The 19,077-nt window shown below is 44.4% G+C and overlaps 1 protein-coding gene across 2 annotated transcripts in view; it reads left to right on the top strand.

Moving 5' to 3' along the window:
* The window catches only part of LOC141129384 (granulocyte-macrophage colony-stimulating factor receptor subunit alpha-like), a 143,816-nt gene extending 136,306 nt beyond the window's left edge, over positions 1-7,510 (top strand). For both annotated transcript variants that reach the window (XM_073617395.1, XM_073617394.1), the window contains exon 11: positions 5,540-7,510. In XM_073617395.1, the coding sequence (XP_073473496.1) occupies positions 5,540-5,632 (93 nt within the window). In that variant the 3' untranslated portion in view covers positions 5,633-7,510. The remainder of the gene's footprint in view (positions 1-5,539) is intronic.
* The last annotated feature ends 11,567 nt before the right edge of the window (positions 7,511-19,077 follow it).

Here is a 19,077-nt window from a genome sequence, read left to right on the forward strand (position 1 = left end):
GCTATCAAATTTTTGTTGTTGGAAATTCCAACAACAAATGTCCGATGGAGCCTACACACGGTCGTAATTTCCGACAACAAGCTCACATCGAACATTTGTTGTCGGAAATTCCGACCGTGTGTACGCGGCATAACGAGTCACATGACAACGGGGAGGGAAAATTAATAAATAATAATTGGGCCCGATTTGGACATTTAAAATTAGGGGTGTACTTACTTTTGTTGGCAGCGGTTTAGACATTAATGGCTGTGTGTTGAGTTATTTTGAGGGGACATAAAAGTTACACTGTTATACAAGCTGTACACTCACTACTTTACATTATAGCAAAGTAAATGTGAGGGTGTACTCACTTTTGTGAGATACTGTGTGTATATATATATATATATATATACACATATATATACAGTGGGGACGGAAAGTATTCAGAGCCCCTTAAATGTTTCACTCTTTGTTATATTGCAGCCATTTGCTAAAATCATTTAAGTTCATTTTTTTCCTCATTAATGTACACACAGCACCCCATATTGACAGAAAAACACAGAATTGTTGACATTTTTGCAGATTTATTAAAAAAGAAAAACTGAACTATCACATGGTCCTAAGTATTCAGACCCTTTGCTGTGACACTCATATATATAACTCAGGTGCTGTCCATTTCTTCTGATCATCCTTGAAATGGTTCTACACCTTCATTTGAGTCCAGCTGTGTTTGATTATACTGATTGGAAAGCCACACACCTGTCTATATACGACCTTACAGCTCACAGTGCATGTCAGAGCAAATGAGAATCATGAGGTCAAAGGAACTGCCTGAAGAGCTCAGAGACAGAATTGTGGCAAGGCACAGATCTGGCCAAGGTTACAAAAAAATTTCTGCTGCACTTAAGGTTCCGAAGAGCACAGTGGCCTCCATAATCCTTAAATTGAAGACGTTTGGGATGACCAGAACCCTTCCTAGAGCTGGCTGTCCGGCCAAACTGAGCTAGCGGGGGAGAAGAGAGTTGGTGAGAGAGGTAAAGAAGAACCCAAAGATCACTGTGGCTGAGCTCCAGAGATGCAGTCGGGAGATGGGAGAAAGTTGTAGAAAATCAACCATCACTGCAGCCCTCCACCAGTTGGGGCTTTATGGTAGAGTGGCACAACGGAAGCCTCTCCTTAGTGCAAGACACATGAAAGCCCGCATCGAGTTTGCTAAAAAACACCTGAAGGACTCCAAGATGGTGAGAAATAAGATTCTCTGGTCTGATGAGACCAAGATAGAACTTTTTGGCCTTAATTCTAAGCGGTATGTGTGGAGAAAACCAGGCACTGCTCATCACCTGTCCAATACAGTCCCAACAGTGAAGCATGGCGGTGGCAGCATCATGCTGTGGGTGTGTTTTTCAGCTGCAGGGACAGGACGACTGGTTGCAATCGAGGGAAAGATGAATGCGGCCAAGTACAGGGATATCCTGGACGAAAACCTTCTCCAGAGTGCTTAGGACCTCAGACTGGGCCGAAGGTTTACCTTCCAACAAGACAATGACCCTAAGCACACAGCTAAAATAATGGAGTGGCTTCACAACAACTCTGTGACTGTTCTTGAATGGCCCAGCCAGAGACCTGACTTAAACCCAATTGAACATCTCTGGAGACACCTAAAAATGGCTGTCCACCAACGTTTACCATCCAACCTGACAGAACTGGAGAGGATCTGCAAGGAGGAATGGCAGAGGATCCCCAAATCCAGGTGTGAAAAACTTGTTGCATCTTTCCCAAAAAGACTCATGGCTGTATTAGATCAAAAGGGGGCTTCTACTAAATACTGAGCAAAGGGTCTGAATACTTAGGACCATGTGATATTTCAGTTTTTCTTTTTTAAGAAATCTGCAAAAATATCAACAATTCTGTGTTTTTCTGTCAATATGGGGTGCTGTGTGTACATTAATGAGGAAAAAAAATGAACGTAAATGATTTTAGCAAAGGGCTGCAATATAACAAAGAGTGAAAAATTTAAGGGGGTCTAAATACTTTCCGTCCCCACTGTATATATTCAGTGTGTATATGTATATTTATTTTATCTTCTCAATCAGCACATCGCCCACAGTTATTACCTCTTGTATTTCTTGACCTTCACTACAGTGCAGCTGTAGTACAGTTCCTAATACAGTGCAGGCGGTGTATACAGTATACAATACAGTGTGTACAGTTTCTACTACACTTTTGGTGGTGTACACAGTGTACAGTGTAGTGTGGTGTTGCAAAACAAAATATACATCATGTCCGGAAGGTCACCAAGGAGAGGCAGATGCTCACAGGCCACTAAAAGATTGTAAGCAGCCTCTGTGTCTACAGTCAACAGTGCTGGTCGTGGACATGATGCATCCTCTGCAGGTGGCCATGGGACACGCTTGTCCTTTTTTTCTGCTGCTGGCCGTGTTATTGAGCCACAACATGCAGAAGAGTTGGTCGAGTGGATGACAAAGCCGTCCTCATCCTCCTCATCCTCTGTCACCCAGGCTCAGAATAGTTTGTCTTCCAATGCAGCTGCCAAAGCAGCCTATTCCACTGGCTCCTTGCCCACAGTCACTCCTTCCGTAGCTCCACCAACATGCACGGAGGAGTCCCCAGAATTATTCGATCATAGTGTCGGTTATACGCTGCTGGAGGATGCGCTGCGATTTGAAGGCTCCGATGTTGGTTCCCAGGTTGAGGAAGGGAGTAACATGAGCCTAGAGAGAGGGGGTACCCAAGAAGGACAAGAAACTGGTAGTCATGTTCCCCCAGCTGCAGCATACTGCCAAGTTTGCTCCAGTGCCGAGGAGGGAGGGGATGATGAGGTCACTGACTGTACTTGGGTGCCAGAGAGAAGAGAGGAAGAGGCACAACTCCAATGAGGCAGGATGTCCTCTAGGGGGCAGCTTAAGTTCAGCCACCCTACTGCATCACACCACAGAGCTCCGTAGATACAGGGTGCTGCTGACTCCCCGCTGACTTTTAAAAGTTCCTTGGGCCTTGTGGGCCTTTTTCGACACGTGTGCAGCAGATCACACTGTTGCTGTTTGCAACCTATGTCTGAAGTGGCTCAAGCGTGGCCAGAACAGCATCTGCTTGGGCACCACATGCTTGACCAGACATATGTCGACCTGCCATGCAGTCCGTTGGCAACAGCGCTTGAAATGCACACATAAAAGAAAAAGGCGGACTTCTCCTTGCTCCTCATCTGGGATCCCCAACCCTACTATACCTCCAGTTCTCGGTTCTCTCAGGGGAGAGGAGACAGATTGTGTGTTCATACTATGTATGAACACCGATCCTTGTTTCCTAGTCAGTCCCACTCCCCCTACAGTTAGAACACACACTAGGGAACACAATTAACCCCTTGATCGGCCCCTAGTGTTAAACTCCTTCCCTGCCAGTGACATTTATACAGTAATCAGTGCATTTTTATAGCTCTGATCGCAGTATAATTGTCACTGGTCCAAAAAATGTGTCAAAAGTGTCCGATGTGTCCGCCGCAATATCACAGTCCCGATAAAAATCGCTGATCACCGCCATTACTAGTAAAAATAAAAAATAATAGTAAAAATGCCATAAATCTATCCCCTATTTTGTAGACGCTATAACTTTTGCGCAAACCAATCAATATACTGCGATTGCGATTTTTTTTTTTAACCAAAAATATGTAGAAGAATACATATCGGCCTAAACTGAGGAAAAAATGTTTAAAAAAAAAAGAATTGGGATATTTAGCAAAAAGTAAAATATATTGTATATTTTTCAAAATTGGCAGTCTTCTTTTGTTTATAGCGCAAAAAATAAAAACTGCAGAGGTGATCAAATACCACCAAAAGAAAGCTCTATTTGTGGGGAAAAAAGGACGTCAATTTTGTTTGGGTATAGTGTCGCACAACCGCGCAATTATCAGTTAAAGCGATGCAGTGCCGTATCGCAAAAAATGGCCTGGTCATTGAGTGGTTGAGTGGTTAACAGGGACATGTAATTACAATTTTTGATACAATATTTAACAGCAGGGCTCGTTCCTGCACCCACAAAGAGTAACTGTGAGGGCTTACAGTGTTCTGGTACCACCAACACCTAAGGCCCAATTTTCGCCGGAGTATTTAGGGCAGGCCATATAGTATATATACTTCTGTTCAGAGTATATAGGGCCTGAAGGCCCCCCACGCCATTTTCTTTTTTAAATTTGGGTGCGGGATTCCCCTTAATATCCATACCAGACCCAAATGGCCTGGTAATGGACTGGGGGGGGGGCAAGTCATTTTTTTCAATGATTTTCATCTATATTGCCGGGACCCGACAATTCATTACAGCCACGAGTAGTTTAAAATGACATTTTATCCTTTAGAAATGTCATTTTGCCGTGGTTCTAAACATGGGAAAGATGCGATACTTTATAGGCATACTAAGGACACCCCCAGGCACAATATTTAAAGAAATATTTCATTTTTATTGTTTCACTTTAAGCATTATTAAAATCACTGCTCCCGAAAAAATGGCCGTTTTTTTAAAACTTGTTTTTGCATTGATACATGTCCCCTGGGGCTGGACCCGGGTCCCCAAACACTTTTTATGGCAATAACTTCCAAAAAAGCCTTTAAAAATAGCACTTTTGATTTTTCACGTTTGTGTCCCGTAGACTGTGTTCGCATGTTCGCACAAATTTTTTGCCTGTTCTCATGTTCTGCTGCGAACCGAACCGGTGGGTGTTCGGCTCATCCCTAATTACATATTAATAATTATGCTACCAAAATCAGTGCTGTAGATTGCCTCCAGCACTGTTTTGTTTCTTCTCGCTGGAGGCTGCCATTTTCCTGAAGCCCAGAGCCCCTGAACAGCAGTAAATCTTTAGGCTGTCAGCAGATCGGCTTCTACATTTTCGGCACAGTGCCAAATAATAGAGAGCAACTGAGCATGTGCAGAGCAGCATGAGACAGTGTATTACTGGATTTTAAACAGTATAGGCACTTGTTGTAATGTTTTACCTGCAAAAGGGGGCCAGCCTGAAGTGATCTAGCAGGACTTAATTTTCTGACTAAAGTTGCACTTTAAGTAATACTTGCAGGTCTTGCTGTCTCCCCACAAGCCTGTTTCTATATAGTGAAAGATAGATAAGAGAAGCAGCAGACTGATGGGCTCATCTTCCTGCCACTCCGCTCGTTCTTTCAATCAGCATGATCCTTGTAAGCACATGAGTGCTGCAGCAAAGATGGCTACTTGTGCTGTTTCTCCATCCCCCCAGTCTAAGCTCTGCTGTACAGAGACTGCAAGAGGCTAAAAGAAAGACAGATTCAGGTACTTACACTGCTTGCACTTAAAAAAATACATTTAATGATGTATTTATGATTGCAGAGCGGCATTTATTTGTGTCTTTTATAACTGTCCAGAGTTTTGTTTTCATGAATAATAAGAACAAATTAAGTTTTAAATGTAAAGCCTGACTACAGCTAAATTGTGTTTATTTAATAAGGTAGAGAAGGGTTAAATTTTGTCCGTTTTTTTTTTTTTAGCTATATTTAATTCTACTCTTTGTTTTCAGGATCAGAACATATTGATGGAACGTCCACCAAAAAAAGGCGATGATGAAGAATGCATTTGCTCCTCTATAACAGAAATACCTAAAAAAGATTAACTTGAAATCATAATTTGAACTCGGGGGTCCTGGGCTGGTATTGAATTGGGTCCAAAAAAGTGGCCACTGCCCCCACCTATGACTAGTCTTTGTATGTCAAACAAAATGTAAAGGGATTTCCAAGCTCAAACTTACCAACGCACCAGCGACCAACCAAATTGTCCTGTCTAACAATATGCATTAAGGGGTTTAGTTGCACATATTTGCAAATACATGCCTAAGCTGCAGACCCCGCTAAGGCACCCTGTTTCTTGCAGTCCCTAACTACTGAAAGTCTGAACTTGGGGGTCCTGGGCTGGTATTGAACTCAGGGGTCCAAGGCTGGTATTGAACACTGGGTTCCTGTTGCTGGTATTGAACTCGGGGATCCTGGGTTGGTATTGAACCCGGGGGTCCTGTACTGGTATTGAACATGGGGTTCCTGTACTGGTATTGAACTCGGGGTTCCTGGGCTGGTATTGAACTCGGGGATCCTGGGCTGGTATTGAACTCGGGGTTCCTGGGCTGGTATTGAACTCTGGGATCCTGGGCTGGTATTGAACTCGGGGATCCCGGGCTGGTATTGAACTCGGGGATCCCGGGCTGGTATTGAACTCGGGGTTCCTGGGCTGGTATTGAACTCGGGGATCCTGGACTGGTATTGAACTCGGGGATCCTGGGCTGGTATTGAACTCGGGGGTCCTGGGCTGGTATTGAACTTTGGGGTCCTGGGTTGGTATTGCACTTTGGGGTCCTGGGCTGGTATTGCACTTTGGGGTCCTGGGCTGGTATTGAACTTTGGGGTCCTGGGCTGGCATTGAACTTTGGGGTAATGGGCTGGTATTGAACTTGGGGGTCCTGGGCTGGTATTGAACTTGGGGGTCCTGTGCTGGTATTGAACTTGGGGGTCCTGTGCTGGTATTGATATGTACCGGTATAACTTTTTCCATGGACTTTGGGCTTGTGTTGATGACATCAGTTTGGGACACCTCTAAGATCATTTAGAATTCATTGACAGGTGCCTTCAACCCTCACTTGACCCCACTGTCAACTGCATTTGAGCCGTTTCAAGCAAGTTTTACAGTCCTATTGAGTTTTATGAAAATGCTATGCCCACTTGAAGCAAACAGAAGCTCATAAACACTGACCATTAAAGAGGACCTTCCACCTCAGTGAAGGTCCCTTTATTTTTCGGGCCTCCCTTCCCAAAACATTGCATAAAGGCCCCTTCGAGGACCTGTGAGTGGAAAATAGTTAGATAATATATACTCGCTTTTTCCCTGATTTTTGTAGCACAGGGGGTAACATCATCCTCCTACTGACAAGATCCCTGGGAATGATGAGTAACCCAAATCTTGGAAGAAGGTGCTGAAGCACAGTACAGGATCATGTTCTTGTGGGATTTGGGCTGCTCATCGTTCTCCAAGATCTGTCCGGAAGGTGGATGACATCACCCTTGCCTATGCATCATGGAAGGAAGCCAGGGTAAGATACGTTTATTATCTAACTTTTTCCCCGCTGCAGGTTTTTTTTTTTACTTAACCTTTACCCAATGTTTTAGGGAGGGAGAGAGGAACACCTTAATTAATGGCCCTTGTCACTAAGGTAGAAGGTCCACTTTTATATGTCAACACAAAACCATTATGTGGTGGAAATTGATTGAGGAGCTTCAATGTGAATTTATATCATCTCCGTCGTCTTGGGAATATGTTTAGTGATCCCTATCCAAGGATTTCATTGGATGCTGGACTTGTATATTGTGCTGCTGGATTCCTCATGGACGTCAACAAGGCCAATTGATTGGAGGGAAGATGGAGAAACTTACACGTTGGTTCTTCACTTCAGGGCTAACGGATATTATGAATCTCCCTTCACCCAAAATATATGTAATAGTTTTAATTATTGTCTTATTTAAAGCCTAACTCCAGGTTTGATTGAACTTTAGTCTAAATGAACTAACAGATGTGCTTGCTGTATGCGCTGTATAAACTGGATGTACAGTAAACCGCTGTGTTGCAGCAGGTGGACAGAGACTTCTCATCCCCTTACTGGGACAAATCAAGTTGGGCTGAGCACTGCTCAGTCATTCACAGGACGCTTTGTATTTTAATGAATACATAGGCTTCCTCTGATTTGCTGGGGTGCAGCGGTTCTCCAGCCTCCTCCCCCCCTCCCATTTTTTTTTATACCCCCTACATACTTTGTGGTAGGTACTGAATGTTTAAAATACTCACCCACCCAGTGGTACAGCAGTGTCTTGCAGAATCATGTGAGAATTCTGAACCCGCACCGCCATCTTGGCTTGTGATATCATCCCGAGGCCCGCCGGCTCTTCCACATTTAGCCTATGTGCCTAGGGATGATGCACCGCTAAGCTTGCCCCCCTCCCCCTTTCTCTGTGAAGCTCCATAGTGCTTATGTGATTATGTGACACATATATGATGTGCAAATCCCAGGAGCCATAGCAGGAATAATGCCTATAATTTACTTAAGCAAACAACAAAAAAAGTGCACTTTACGTGGGGAGGAGGAGTGGAGAAGTGGGAAACTTCACAATAAGGGTGAAGTTCTGCTTTTATTCAGAAATATTCCGAAAATACAAAGCCTCCTGTGAATGGCCGAGCAGTGCTTGGCCCAACTCAGTTGTGTTTTGGGTACAGGATGGAAATTCCCCAAACCGCTGCCGGAACACAGCACTGTATACTGTATCCAGCTGATGTCGTATGTCTCTGTTTTAGTTTTGAACAGAGTGGGGAAAAGTTAACATTTCTCAAAGATTCTTCAGGTGGTGAGGAGCGGCGGATTCCACAATGTGTATTTAAATGAGCATTTTGGAGTCAACTAGTAGCTCTATTTGTCTTAGGACTTCTGAGAGTGGTCCTCAGGAAAAAGAGTGACTGTAAAATATGGATGATCAGCCTCGCTTCGCATGTAAGAATCCAGAGTAAAATTTATTTAAAATACCTAAGGAAACTTCAATGCGTTTTGATGGTTGTGGTATCCCTATTACATATTGATTACATTTACAGTTTTATATGTTTATTGTACAGAAGAAGGACTCTCACAACCTCTGAAAGACGTTGCCTTTTCCTTGGATATTTTCAATAAATATTACATGTGGAGTGGCGCTTTTATTCCGTGTTTTACTGATAACGTTTTTTTTTTTTGTCTGTGGCCCCCCCTTGTGGAGATTTCCCCTTACTTCTTGTCCCTGTGACACCGGTACAAGAAATATGGGAAGTCAATGGGACAGGAAGCCATGGACACCAATGCAAACATTGACCGGAATTCGAACCCTCACTCACGTTTTCTTTTTCTGCTGGAGAGATTTCTTCTCATTCCATCACTTCATATCCTGACAGTGATGAGTGGGAATCTCTTCAAGGATACAGATATAAAAACCTGATGGGGGGGCTCTGATCCTCCCCAATATATCCTAAATAAAGGTATACGTTTTGACTAGAGTTGAACTTTAAAGGGGGAGCTATTGACTAAACTTTTTTGTAGTTTTGGATAGAGCAGGGAAGGGTTGAAGTCCTCTCTGGATATTATTTTGCTATTGGTGTACCGTAGAGAAATTTCCCTTCCCTTCCTGTGCTAGAGACTCAACAGAAAGTTAAGGAAAATCTTCCAAAAGCAAGGGAAATTTCCCTCTTAGATAGTTGTCCCCATTGTAAGATTCCTCCTCACCTCTTGTTCTTGGGACAATTTTAAATTAAATAATGGGATTTCCCATTTACTTTATTTACCTTGTTGACCCTGGTTACCAGTACAAATAGAGGGGGGAATCTCCCCAATGGGGACACAGATAGCATTAAAAACTCAACAGAATGTCTAACCTTTGCCCATTCTATTTAAAAACTTAAAAAGATTTTGCCAAGAGATAACATTTTAAGTGATCATCTTATTTAAAGAAGACCTATAATGGCTTTGGCTATTTTTTATTTTTTTTTAAGAATTTTAAAATGATTGTTATATGTGATTATTTGTTATTTATATAAATTCTTTATTTATTTTCAATTTATAATGAGTTTGTGTCATGACACTGGTATTGAAGAGCATTATGAGTTATCTACAGAGGGCACAGCACTAGCTGTTTTCTTTCTGACTGTCTCTCTCTTATTGAAACTCCATATGGAGCCGCAGGCAGGAGTGTGTGTCTCTTCTGGGACATTCAGCTGTGTTTGATGCTATGTAACAACGGGTTTTTTTTAAAGTTAAAAGGACGAGCCTTTTAAACACATTCAAGGAGTTTAGAGCTCCATATGCTGGGTGGAAATGTTAAAAAATTAACCACTTGCTTACTGGGCCCATATACCTTCCCGCCCAGACCGATTTTCAGATTTCAGCACTGTCGCACTTTGAATTATAATTGCGTGGTCATACAACACTGTACCCACATGACATTTTTATCATTTTTTCACACAAATAGAGCTTTCTTTTGGTGGTATTTAATCACCACTGGGTTTTTTTATTTTTTGCTAATACAAAAAAAAGACCAAAAATTTTGAAGAAAAAAAAAACAGTTATCATAGTTTGTTATAAAGTTTTGCAAACAGGTAATTTTTCTCCTTCATTGATGTGCTCTGATGAGGCTGCACTGATGGGCACTGATAGGCAGCACTGATGGGCACTGATGAGGCTGCATTGATCGACTGCACTGATAGGCTGCACTGATGGGCACTGATGAGGCTGAACTGATAGGTGGTACCGATGGGCACTGATTAGGTGGCACTGATGAGGCGGCACTGATCAGGAGGCACTGATGAATCTGCACTGATAGGTGGCACAGAAGGGCACTGATAGGCTCCACTGATAAGGCAGCACTGATGGGCACTGATGAGGCTGCCTTGATAGGCTGCACTGATGGGCACTGATAGGTGGCACTGATAAGGCAGCACTGATGAGGCGGCACTGATCAGGAGGCACTGATGAATCTGTACTGGTAGGCGACACTGAAGGGCACTGATAGGCGGCACCAATGGGCACTAATAGGTGGCACTGGTAAGTGGCACTGATGGGCAGCACTGATAGGTGGCACTGATTGGCAGCACTGATGGGCAGCACTGATGGGCACTGATAGGTGGCACTGGTGGGTACTGATTAGCAGTAGTGATGGGCACTGATTAGCAGCACTGGGAGGCACTGGTTAGCAGCACTGGTGGGCACTGTGTGGGGCTGATGTCCCTTTTACAGAAGCCGGTAATCGGCTTTATTTTTTTCTCCTCACGCTGTCTGTTTACATCATGTGATCAGCTGTCATTGGCCATGATCGGCCCTTTACTCCGATCTGTGATCAGCCGAGTCCTAAGGACTCAGCAATCACAGAACGCGCAGCCCGCTCGTGCAGCGCGAGCACGGGATAACGTCTATGTTCACCCTCCCGCCATTTTAAGCCCAAGCTGTAGCCGTCTTTTGGCTATAGCGCGGGTGTCAAGTAGTTAATATCTAGTTGTATTACACAGAAAACCCTTCTGGGCTAAGACTTCAGGGTTAAGCACTACCCACTGGAGCTAAGTCCTGACCATTTACCGTTTCCCTTTCTCACTAGACAACAAATGGGGGATCAAGTGCTCATGGAAAGCTTGGGTGTCCCAGCATACAAGGTATGACAATTTAATTCTTGGAATGGAATGTAAGAAAAAAAAAAAAGTTTGTGCAGGAGCATTGACATGGTGGAGATTCCACTTTTCAGGCCGGAGTTCCGGCCTTTTCCTTTGAACAGATTTCCATAACATTTTCAGAATTTCCAAGTAACAACGTTGGCTGGCCGTTGTTACATGTTCTATGAACTGGTAGTGGACTATCTCCTTATTATCAAAAAACACACACAAGCATGAGCATACAAGGGTTTGCACTCATTTGTATCTGTCTTTTGCGTATTTGGCTGTCCACTTCTTGTGTCATTGTGGACATCTTACATCACCTCCTTAAACCACCTGCAGCACCCTCTAATGTGTGCTAATTGTTAGTGTAGGTAAATTTATTTTAGCTCAGGCCTAAGTCTGAGCTGTAAACCTTTGACAGGATTTAGGGCTCGATGACTCATCCTAGCAGCCTCTCTGGTGTTTCCCCCTGTTTTCTGGGACATTGCAGAATGTTCTGGACATAGTGGGTGGAGGCTAGGAGGAGATGCTTGGAATATTTATGAGGACCTCAGTCACTCCCTAGTAATGGGCTGGCAGGGGCAGGCAACCTCATAAATAGTAGTCTGGGGGGGTGGCCTTGGGCCGGGGCTCGGGTGCTGGAAGGATCTTACCAAAAACATGGAGGAAGCCCTTCTTGGTGGCACGGGAGCAAGGAGAGAGGACAACAGGAGCAGGCCAGCACTACTGGGAGATATCCTGAGAGTCAACCGGGTGGGCTGGTGAGTGTCAGTCTGGAGGACTGTGGGGAGAAGTTAGCCTGGAGGGCTAGTGAAAGGGGCATTTGCAGCAAGATGGGTTGGCAGTGGATGAAGAGGTGGTGCTGGGATCAGTAGCCACAGGAGTGATACAAGCTGGACACTGTTCTTTTTGCCACACACACAAGGGGCCTCTGTTTCCTGCCTATAATGGGTCAATGCTTAAAATCTGACTGAGAGCTGTCAGATCTTCTCAGTGATCCAGCTGAGTTCTGCAAGTGAGTGCTGTAGGAAGAGGTGGAGCTGTATATAGAGACAGTATATAGGAAGAGTTGTCTCTGAAGTTCATTGTTGAGGTCAATGGGCATTCCATAACCTCTCATCCCTATCCAAGTTATTACCCTCAATAAATAACAAAAAATACAAAGTCACAGACTGTTCTCTGACTCTGGAATGCCTGGGAAGATTCGGTGTGCCTGACTGTGCAGGGTGGGGGATTCCAGTTTAACTGTGGCTCCTTAGGGGGTGCGCTACACACCTATGCCATTCAAAAACACTTGATTTCTTCATGGAATGTTCACCATAAGCCTGTTGTAACAAAGACAATAATTTCACTCCCACTTTTGCCAATTTTCACACAAAATTTGAAGTTAACACCAACAGTGAAATGCACATACGTGTTATTTCTTCTACTACTCCGTAAAGACTGAGTCAACTGCTCTGCCACCCAGATACATTGAGGTGCTGCAGGCAGTGGCAATATAGTGACCAAGTCTGTAGAGCTACGAAGCAAAAATACCTATACTTGTCCTCATTTGGGTTCCAATGGCCATATGGGGGAAGCTAAAAGAATATTTTTCCAGAATTGGGCAAAGGTTGAGTCTGAGCACCAGTAATGGGCAATGAGCTGAAATAGGGACGTCTGTGGAGACCAGTATGGCCATATGAGGGAAACCAGAAGTATCCTCAGTAACAGTATTTTTCCAGAATCGTGATGAGGTAGAGTATGAGGACCAGAAATAGGCAAAGAGTTGCTAGAAGGGCCCAGTGGGGAAGCCAAAGCACCTTCAGAAGGAGTTTTTTTCCTGGAATCAGGTAGAGGTAGAGTATGAGGACCAGGAGTTGGCACTGAGCTGCAATAGGGACGTCTATGGAGACCAGTATGGCCATATGAGGGAAACCAGAAGTATTCTCATTAACAAGAGCTGAGCTGCTAGGAGCAAGTCTATGGACTCCATTATGACTCAGTAGGGAAGCCAATGTACCCTCAGGATGGGTGTTTGCCTAGAATCAAACAGAGGTAGAGCATGAAGACCAGGAATAGGCACTGAGCTGCTAGACGGAGGTCTGTGGAGCCCCGTATGGCCCAATATGGAACTCAATACTGCCCTCATTTATGCCACATACACACGATTGGAAATTCTGCTAGAAAAAGACCGATGAGAGCTTTTGGTCGGAAAATGCGATCGTGTGTATGCTCCATCAGACTTTTGCTGGCTGAATTCCATCAAGCAAAAGGTTGAGAGCATGTTCTCAATTTTTCGGTTGGAAAAAGTTCCTATCCGAAAAAGCGATCGTCTGTAGCAATTCCGACGCGCAAAATTCCTACACATGCTCAGAAACAATTTGACGCATGCTCGGAAGCATTGAACTTCATTTTCTCTGCTCGTCGTAGTGTTGTACGTCACCTCGTTCTTGAAGGTCGAAAGTTCAGTGAACTTTTGTGTGACCGTGCGTATGCAAGGCAAGCTTGAGCGGAATCAAGCTGGAAAAGCCATCATATCTTTTTCCGACGAGAATTCCGATCGTGTGTATGCGGCATAAGAGTATTTTCCCAGAATTGTGTAAAGGTAGAGTAGGAGGACCATAAAAGGTGCACTGAGCAGAGTTGCTACAGGAAGGTCTGTGGAATCCAAAGTAGAAAGAATAACCGCAATTGTGGGCTTCCTCACATTTTCAGCTATTTTTGGAAAGCTTGCATCTGTGTGTTTTTCCAAGTAAAGAGGGTTGTAAGGTTGTTTGAAAAAGGGAAGGATATTCTGAAAGTATGTTGCAAAAAAGTTGCTAAAAACATAAGAAGGTATCTGTAGACATAGTTGGAGGTTGTGAAATAGGAACGCTTACAAGAAGAAGAGTGTTAAAAAAAGACTGAAAAATACAAAGTTGCAAACAGCTGGTTAAAAGCTAGTTACAGTGCCTTGAAAAAGTATTCATACCCCTTGAAATTTTCCACATTTTGTCGTGTTACAACCAAAAGTGTAAATGTATTTTTTTAGGATTTTATGTGATAGACCAACACAAAGTAGTGGTACATAATTGTGAAGTGGAAGGAAAATGATAAATGGTTTTCAATTTGTTTTACAAACAAATATGTGAAAAGTGTGGGGTGCATTTGTATAGCGCCCCCCTGAGTCAATACTTTGTAGAACCATTTTTCACTGCAATTACAGTTGTAAGTCTTTTTGGGGATGTCTCTACCAGCTTTGCACATCTAGAGAGTGACATTTTTGCCCATTCTTCTTTAAAATAGCTCAAGCTCTGTCAGATTGGATGAAGAGCGTCTGTGAACAGCAATTTTCAAGTCTTACCACAGATTCTCAATTGGATTTAGGTCTGGACTTTGACTGGGCCATTCTAACACATGAATATGCTTTGATCTAAACCAGTGGTTCTCAACCTTATAGTGCCGTGACCCCTTGATAAAATTTCCCAAGTTGTGGGGACCCGGAACAGTAAAATTATTTTCGTAGCGTAGGTTGTCAGCACACAAGGCAAGACAAGTAATTTGCGCCCCTAATCCACGGACATTTAGCGCTACCTGGGTCCCTTCCAGTCGTACCGTATTACACCAATGCCGAAATCAGGGTCTCCTCCAGCCCCTCCCACTTCACGTTCCTCACCAGTCAGCTGACCTCTAGTCTCTGCCCCCCAGCCAGAACTGAATGGGCAGCTGCGAAGAGGCCGAGTGGGTGGCTGCAGACTACAGGAACAGCCTACCTGGGTGGCCGCAAAAATGCTGGGAGAGCGGTGTAGGCTTCAGGAACAGCCCAGGATTTGGTGACCCCTGGAAAATCATCATTCGACCCCCAAGTTGAGAACAGCTGATCTAAACCATTCCATTGTAGCTCTGGCTGTACGTTTAGGGTCGTTGTTCTGCTGGAAGGTGAAACTCCACCCCAGTCTCAAGTCTTTTGCAGACTTAATGTCGCTTACACAGGAGCGGACTTTCCGTCAGAATAGACTCCGACGGTCTTTCCGACGGAGTTCTGCTGAAATGGACTTGCCTACACACGATCACACCAAAGTCCGATCATTTAGAACGTACGACGGGACTAGAAAAAGGAAGTTCAATAGCCAGTAGCCAATAGCTGCCCTTGCATCATTTTTGGTCTGTCGGAATAGCATACAGACGAGCGGTTTTCCCGATAGGAACTGATTCCATCGGAAAGATTTGAAACGTGTTTTATTTCTAGGTCTGTCAGAATTTTAGAAAGAAAAAGTCTGATGAAGCCCACAGACGATCGGGATTTCCGACGGAATGATTCCGTCGGACCTTTTCTGCCGGAAAGTCCGGTTGTGTGTACGCGGCATTACAGGTTTTCGTCTAAAATCCTGAAATCCTGCATAGAAATCTCTAATATGTAATCCTTAGGCTTCATGCACATAGCCTCGAGAGGGAGTACAGTGAGCATGGAGCGTAAATAGCTGGCATACGGGAGTCACAGGTGCAGTGTACAGTCTTCCATTGCAATAAATGGTTGTATGCTGCAATACGGGGGTTTATGCTGCCACTTGTGTAACTTTGTGCCTCTGCATGGAGGCACAAGCCTGTATGAAGACTATCCATAACACACCTCAGATCATAGACACACTATATTACTAAAAGTATTGGGACGCCTGCCATTACACGCACATGAACTTTAATGGCATCCAAGTCTTAAGCCGTGTACACACGATTGCACATTCCGACAACAAAACCCATGTTTTTTTGGATGGATGTTGGCTCAAACTTGTCTTGCATACACACGGTCACACAAATCTTGTCGGAAATTTCGAACGTCAAGAATGCGGTGAGGTACAACACATACGACGAGCCGAGAAAAATTAAGTTCAATAGCCAGTGCCGCTCTTCTGCTTGATTCCGAGCAGGCGTGGAATTTTGTGCATCGGAATTGTGTACACACAATTTCCGACAACGGATTTTGTTGTCGGAAAATTTGAGATCCATATCTCAGATTTTGTTTGTCGGAAATTCAGACGGAAAGTGTCCGATGGAGCCTACAAGCTCCCATCGAACATTTGTTGTCGGAAATTCGGACCGTGTGTACGCGGCATTAGTCTGTAGGCTTCAATATTGAGTTGGCCCACCCTTTGCAGCTATAACAGCTTCAACTACCAACAAAGTCTGGGGAATGCCCAGGAAAAAGCCAAAGTCTACTTAACACTAGCTTGCAGATAACCAAATTGACCTATCTAACAGTAAGCGTTAAAAAAGGGGTTTAGTTCGCACGCATTTGCAAACGCAAACAGCTTCAACTAGCAACTAGCATGCAGCAAAACCAATCTCCACCACTAGGAGTTCTGGAGAGAACCGGTCAGTGTTTAGGCCCTCGGGTGAGCCGCGTCATCCGCCACTGTGACCTGTTCATGTACTCATTCTGCTGGTCGGTGGGAATCTAAAGCTGTAACTAATGGTTTCTGACCCCTGTCCATGACAACAGGATTGTGAAAAATACCAGAGAAGCCGGATACTTCAAGCCTATCGTAAGCCCATTCCTTATACACATACACTATATTACCAAAAGTATTGGGACGCCTGCCTTTACACACACATGAATTTTAATGGCATCCCAGTCTTAGTCCGTAGGGTTCAATATTGAGTTGGCCCACCATTTGCAGCTATAACAGCTCCAGCTCTTCTGGGAAGGCTGTCCACAAGGTTTAGGAGTGTGTCTATGGGAATATTGGACCATTCTTCCAGAATCGCATTTGTGAGGTCAGGAACTGATGTTAGACCAGAAGGCCTGGCTCGCAGTCTCCACTCAAATTCATCCCAAAGGTGTTGACCGGTTCTCTCCTAGTGGTGGAGATGGGTTTTGCTGCATGCTAGTTGCGGTCCTCAGGATTACCCCACCAGTAGTTAAGCAAGCTAGGGTCCAGGAGCAGATGTAACAGGTAGGGACCAAGCAGAAGCATAGTCAACAACAAGCCAAAGGTCAGTAATAAGAGGTTGTAGGTAGGAATCAAGCGGAACTGTAGTCAAGGGACAAGCCAATGTTGGTAATGTGGTAATCAGTACCAGTTAAGATACAGACGGCAGCAGGAGAGAAAAGAGAAAGATATTGGCTGGAGAAGTGCACAATAATCTAGCAAAGTGCAAAGGCATGGCTTAAATAGAAAGCTCATGAGAGGAGCAGGGAGTTCAAGGTTCACCAGAAACAAGGTACAAGGCAACACTTCCCAAAGGATCAGATAGGGTGTTGTCCAGCATCTCAAGTGGCTCAGCAAGAAGAGTGCTGGACGTAGCAGAGGTCTTGGGTTCAGATTCTGGTCCTGACACCTGTGCTGCCAGAGACCTCCAAATGGATATAGCTGAGAGCTGCCACACAACTGTCTATTAGATGAGACTTCCATCTGGCCATATCACATAAGGATTAAAGGAGCAAAGCCACACCCAATTTGTTCAAAAGCTGGGCTTCTTCTGGACCTGGGAAGTCCAACTATTGGGTGTGGCATCCTAATCCTTCAATGTTATCCCACTGGAGTTTGTTCTTTGCTTGACCACGCTACCCCCTTTAACTGATCTGCACCTTTTATTTTTAAAAATCTACCTACATTTTCCAAATTCTTACCAGAATCCGTGGTCACTCATAAGCTCATAAAACTCTCCTGAGACTTCTTCTTTCTGATCTGTGGTAGGAAATAGTCCTTCTTCGAGGGGTCACCCATGTTACTCCCTCGTGGCAAGGTCCTCACAAAGTCCTAAAGTGTACAAGCGGCAATGTCATAGAGTTACCATGTAAGGGCAGTAACAAGACTGGTTGGTGGGCATGGACTGGAACCAGTGGCAGGTCAAGGTCATCTAGAGCCCAGGGTGAACATACCAAACTGCGCCCCCCAAGATGTATGAGCATTATGTGTCAGAAAAAATCCCCCCCCCAAAAAAATTGAGCACCAATCTATATGCTTACCCTCTAAGAATAAAAGCCCCCCTTCCAGCACAAGTCTTTGCCCCCCACCCCCCCTCACAGCTCAAATCTTCTCTCTCCTCTTGCCCCACTCCTCTGAGTACACACACCCCCACTCCAAGTCCCCCCTCCCAGCAAGAATCCCCCCCTCCTGGCACCCCCCATATATCCATACTAGCACAAATCTCCCCCCCCCCCAAATGTTTTCCCCTCCTAGCACAAATCTCCCCCCTCTACCATATCACCTCTTCTAGCACAAACCCCCAAATCCCCCTCCTAGCAAAAATCCTCTTCCCCACCTCCCCTCCCAACATAAATCCCCCAAAATCACCACCCCTCCCATCAAATGTCCTCTCCTTAAACGATTCTTACCCCCTTGATGCCTAACAAATCCCTCCTCCCAACACAAATTCCCCCATCCTCCTTGTGCCCCCCCCCTTCATATAATACCACTGTGCCCAGAGCAGCCACCCCTCCTGCCCCACCACTTGTCCCAGCCCTGACTGAAACAGTAGATCACCGGTCTCCACTATGGCTGTGGAGGGTCACATGATGGCGTTGGGAGCATGATGAATGGGAAGCATGTGGGGAGAAGGGTTGATTTTGCCCAGAGACGGACTTTAAAAGGGTAAATTTGACACACTGAGAAAGTTTTGGGATTTTAAAGGAGGCACAATGAATGTAACTCCATTCCTGATACAGGTAAATGAGAAATATATTTCCTATTAACAGGCATTGGTACACCATATGCAACAGAGCTGCTGTAAAAACAGAGGAAGATACACATTAATAATTACATAGTACTCAATAATTTTTGGATGTATAAAAAGTATATATGGGCCAGTGAATAGGTAATGAGCCAGATTTGACTGAGCACCCCATGGAAACTCGACGTGTTTCATGGCTAAATGCCATTCATCAGGAGTTGGGTACAG

The sequence above is a fragment of the Aquarana catesbeiana genome, linkage group LG02, assembly GCF_042186555.1.
Source record: "Aquarana catesbeiana isolate 2022-GZ linkage group LG02, ASM4218655v1, whole genome shotgun sequence".
In the NCBI taxonomy this organism is placed as follows: domain Eukaryota; kingdom Metazoa; phylum Chordata; class Amphibia; order Anura; family Ranidae; genus Aquarana; species Aquarana catesbeiana.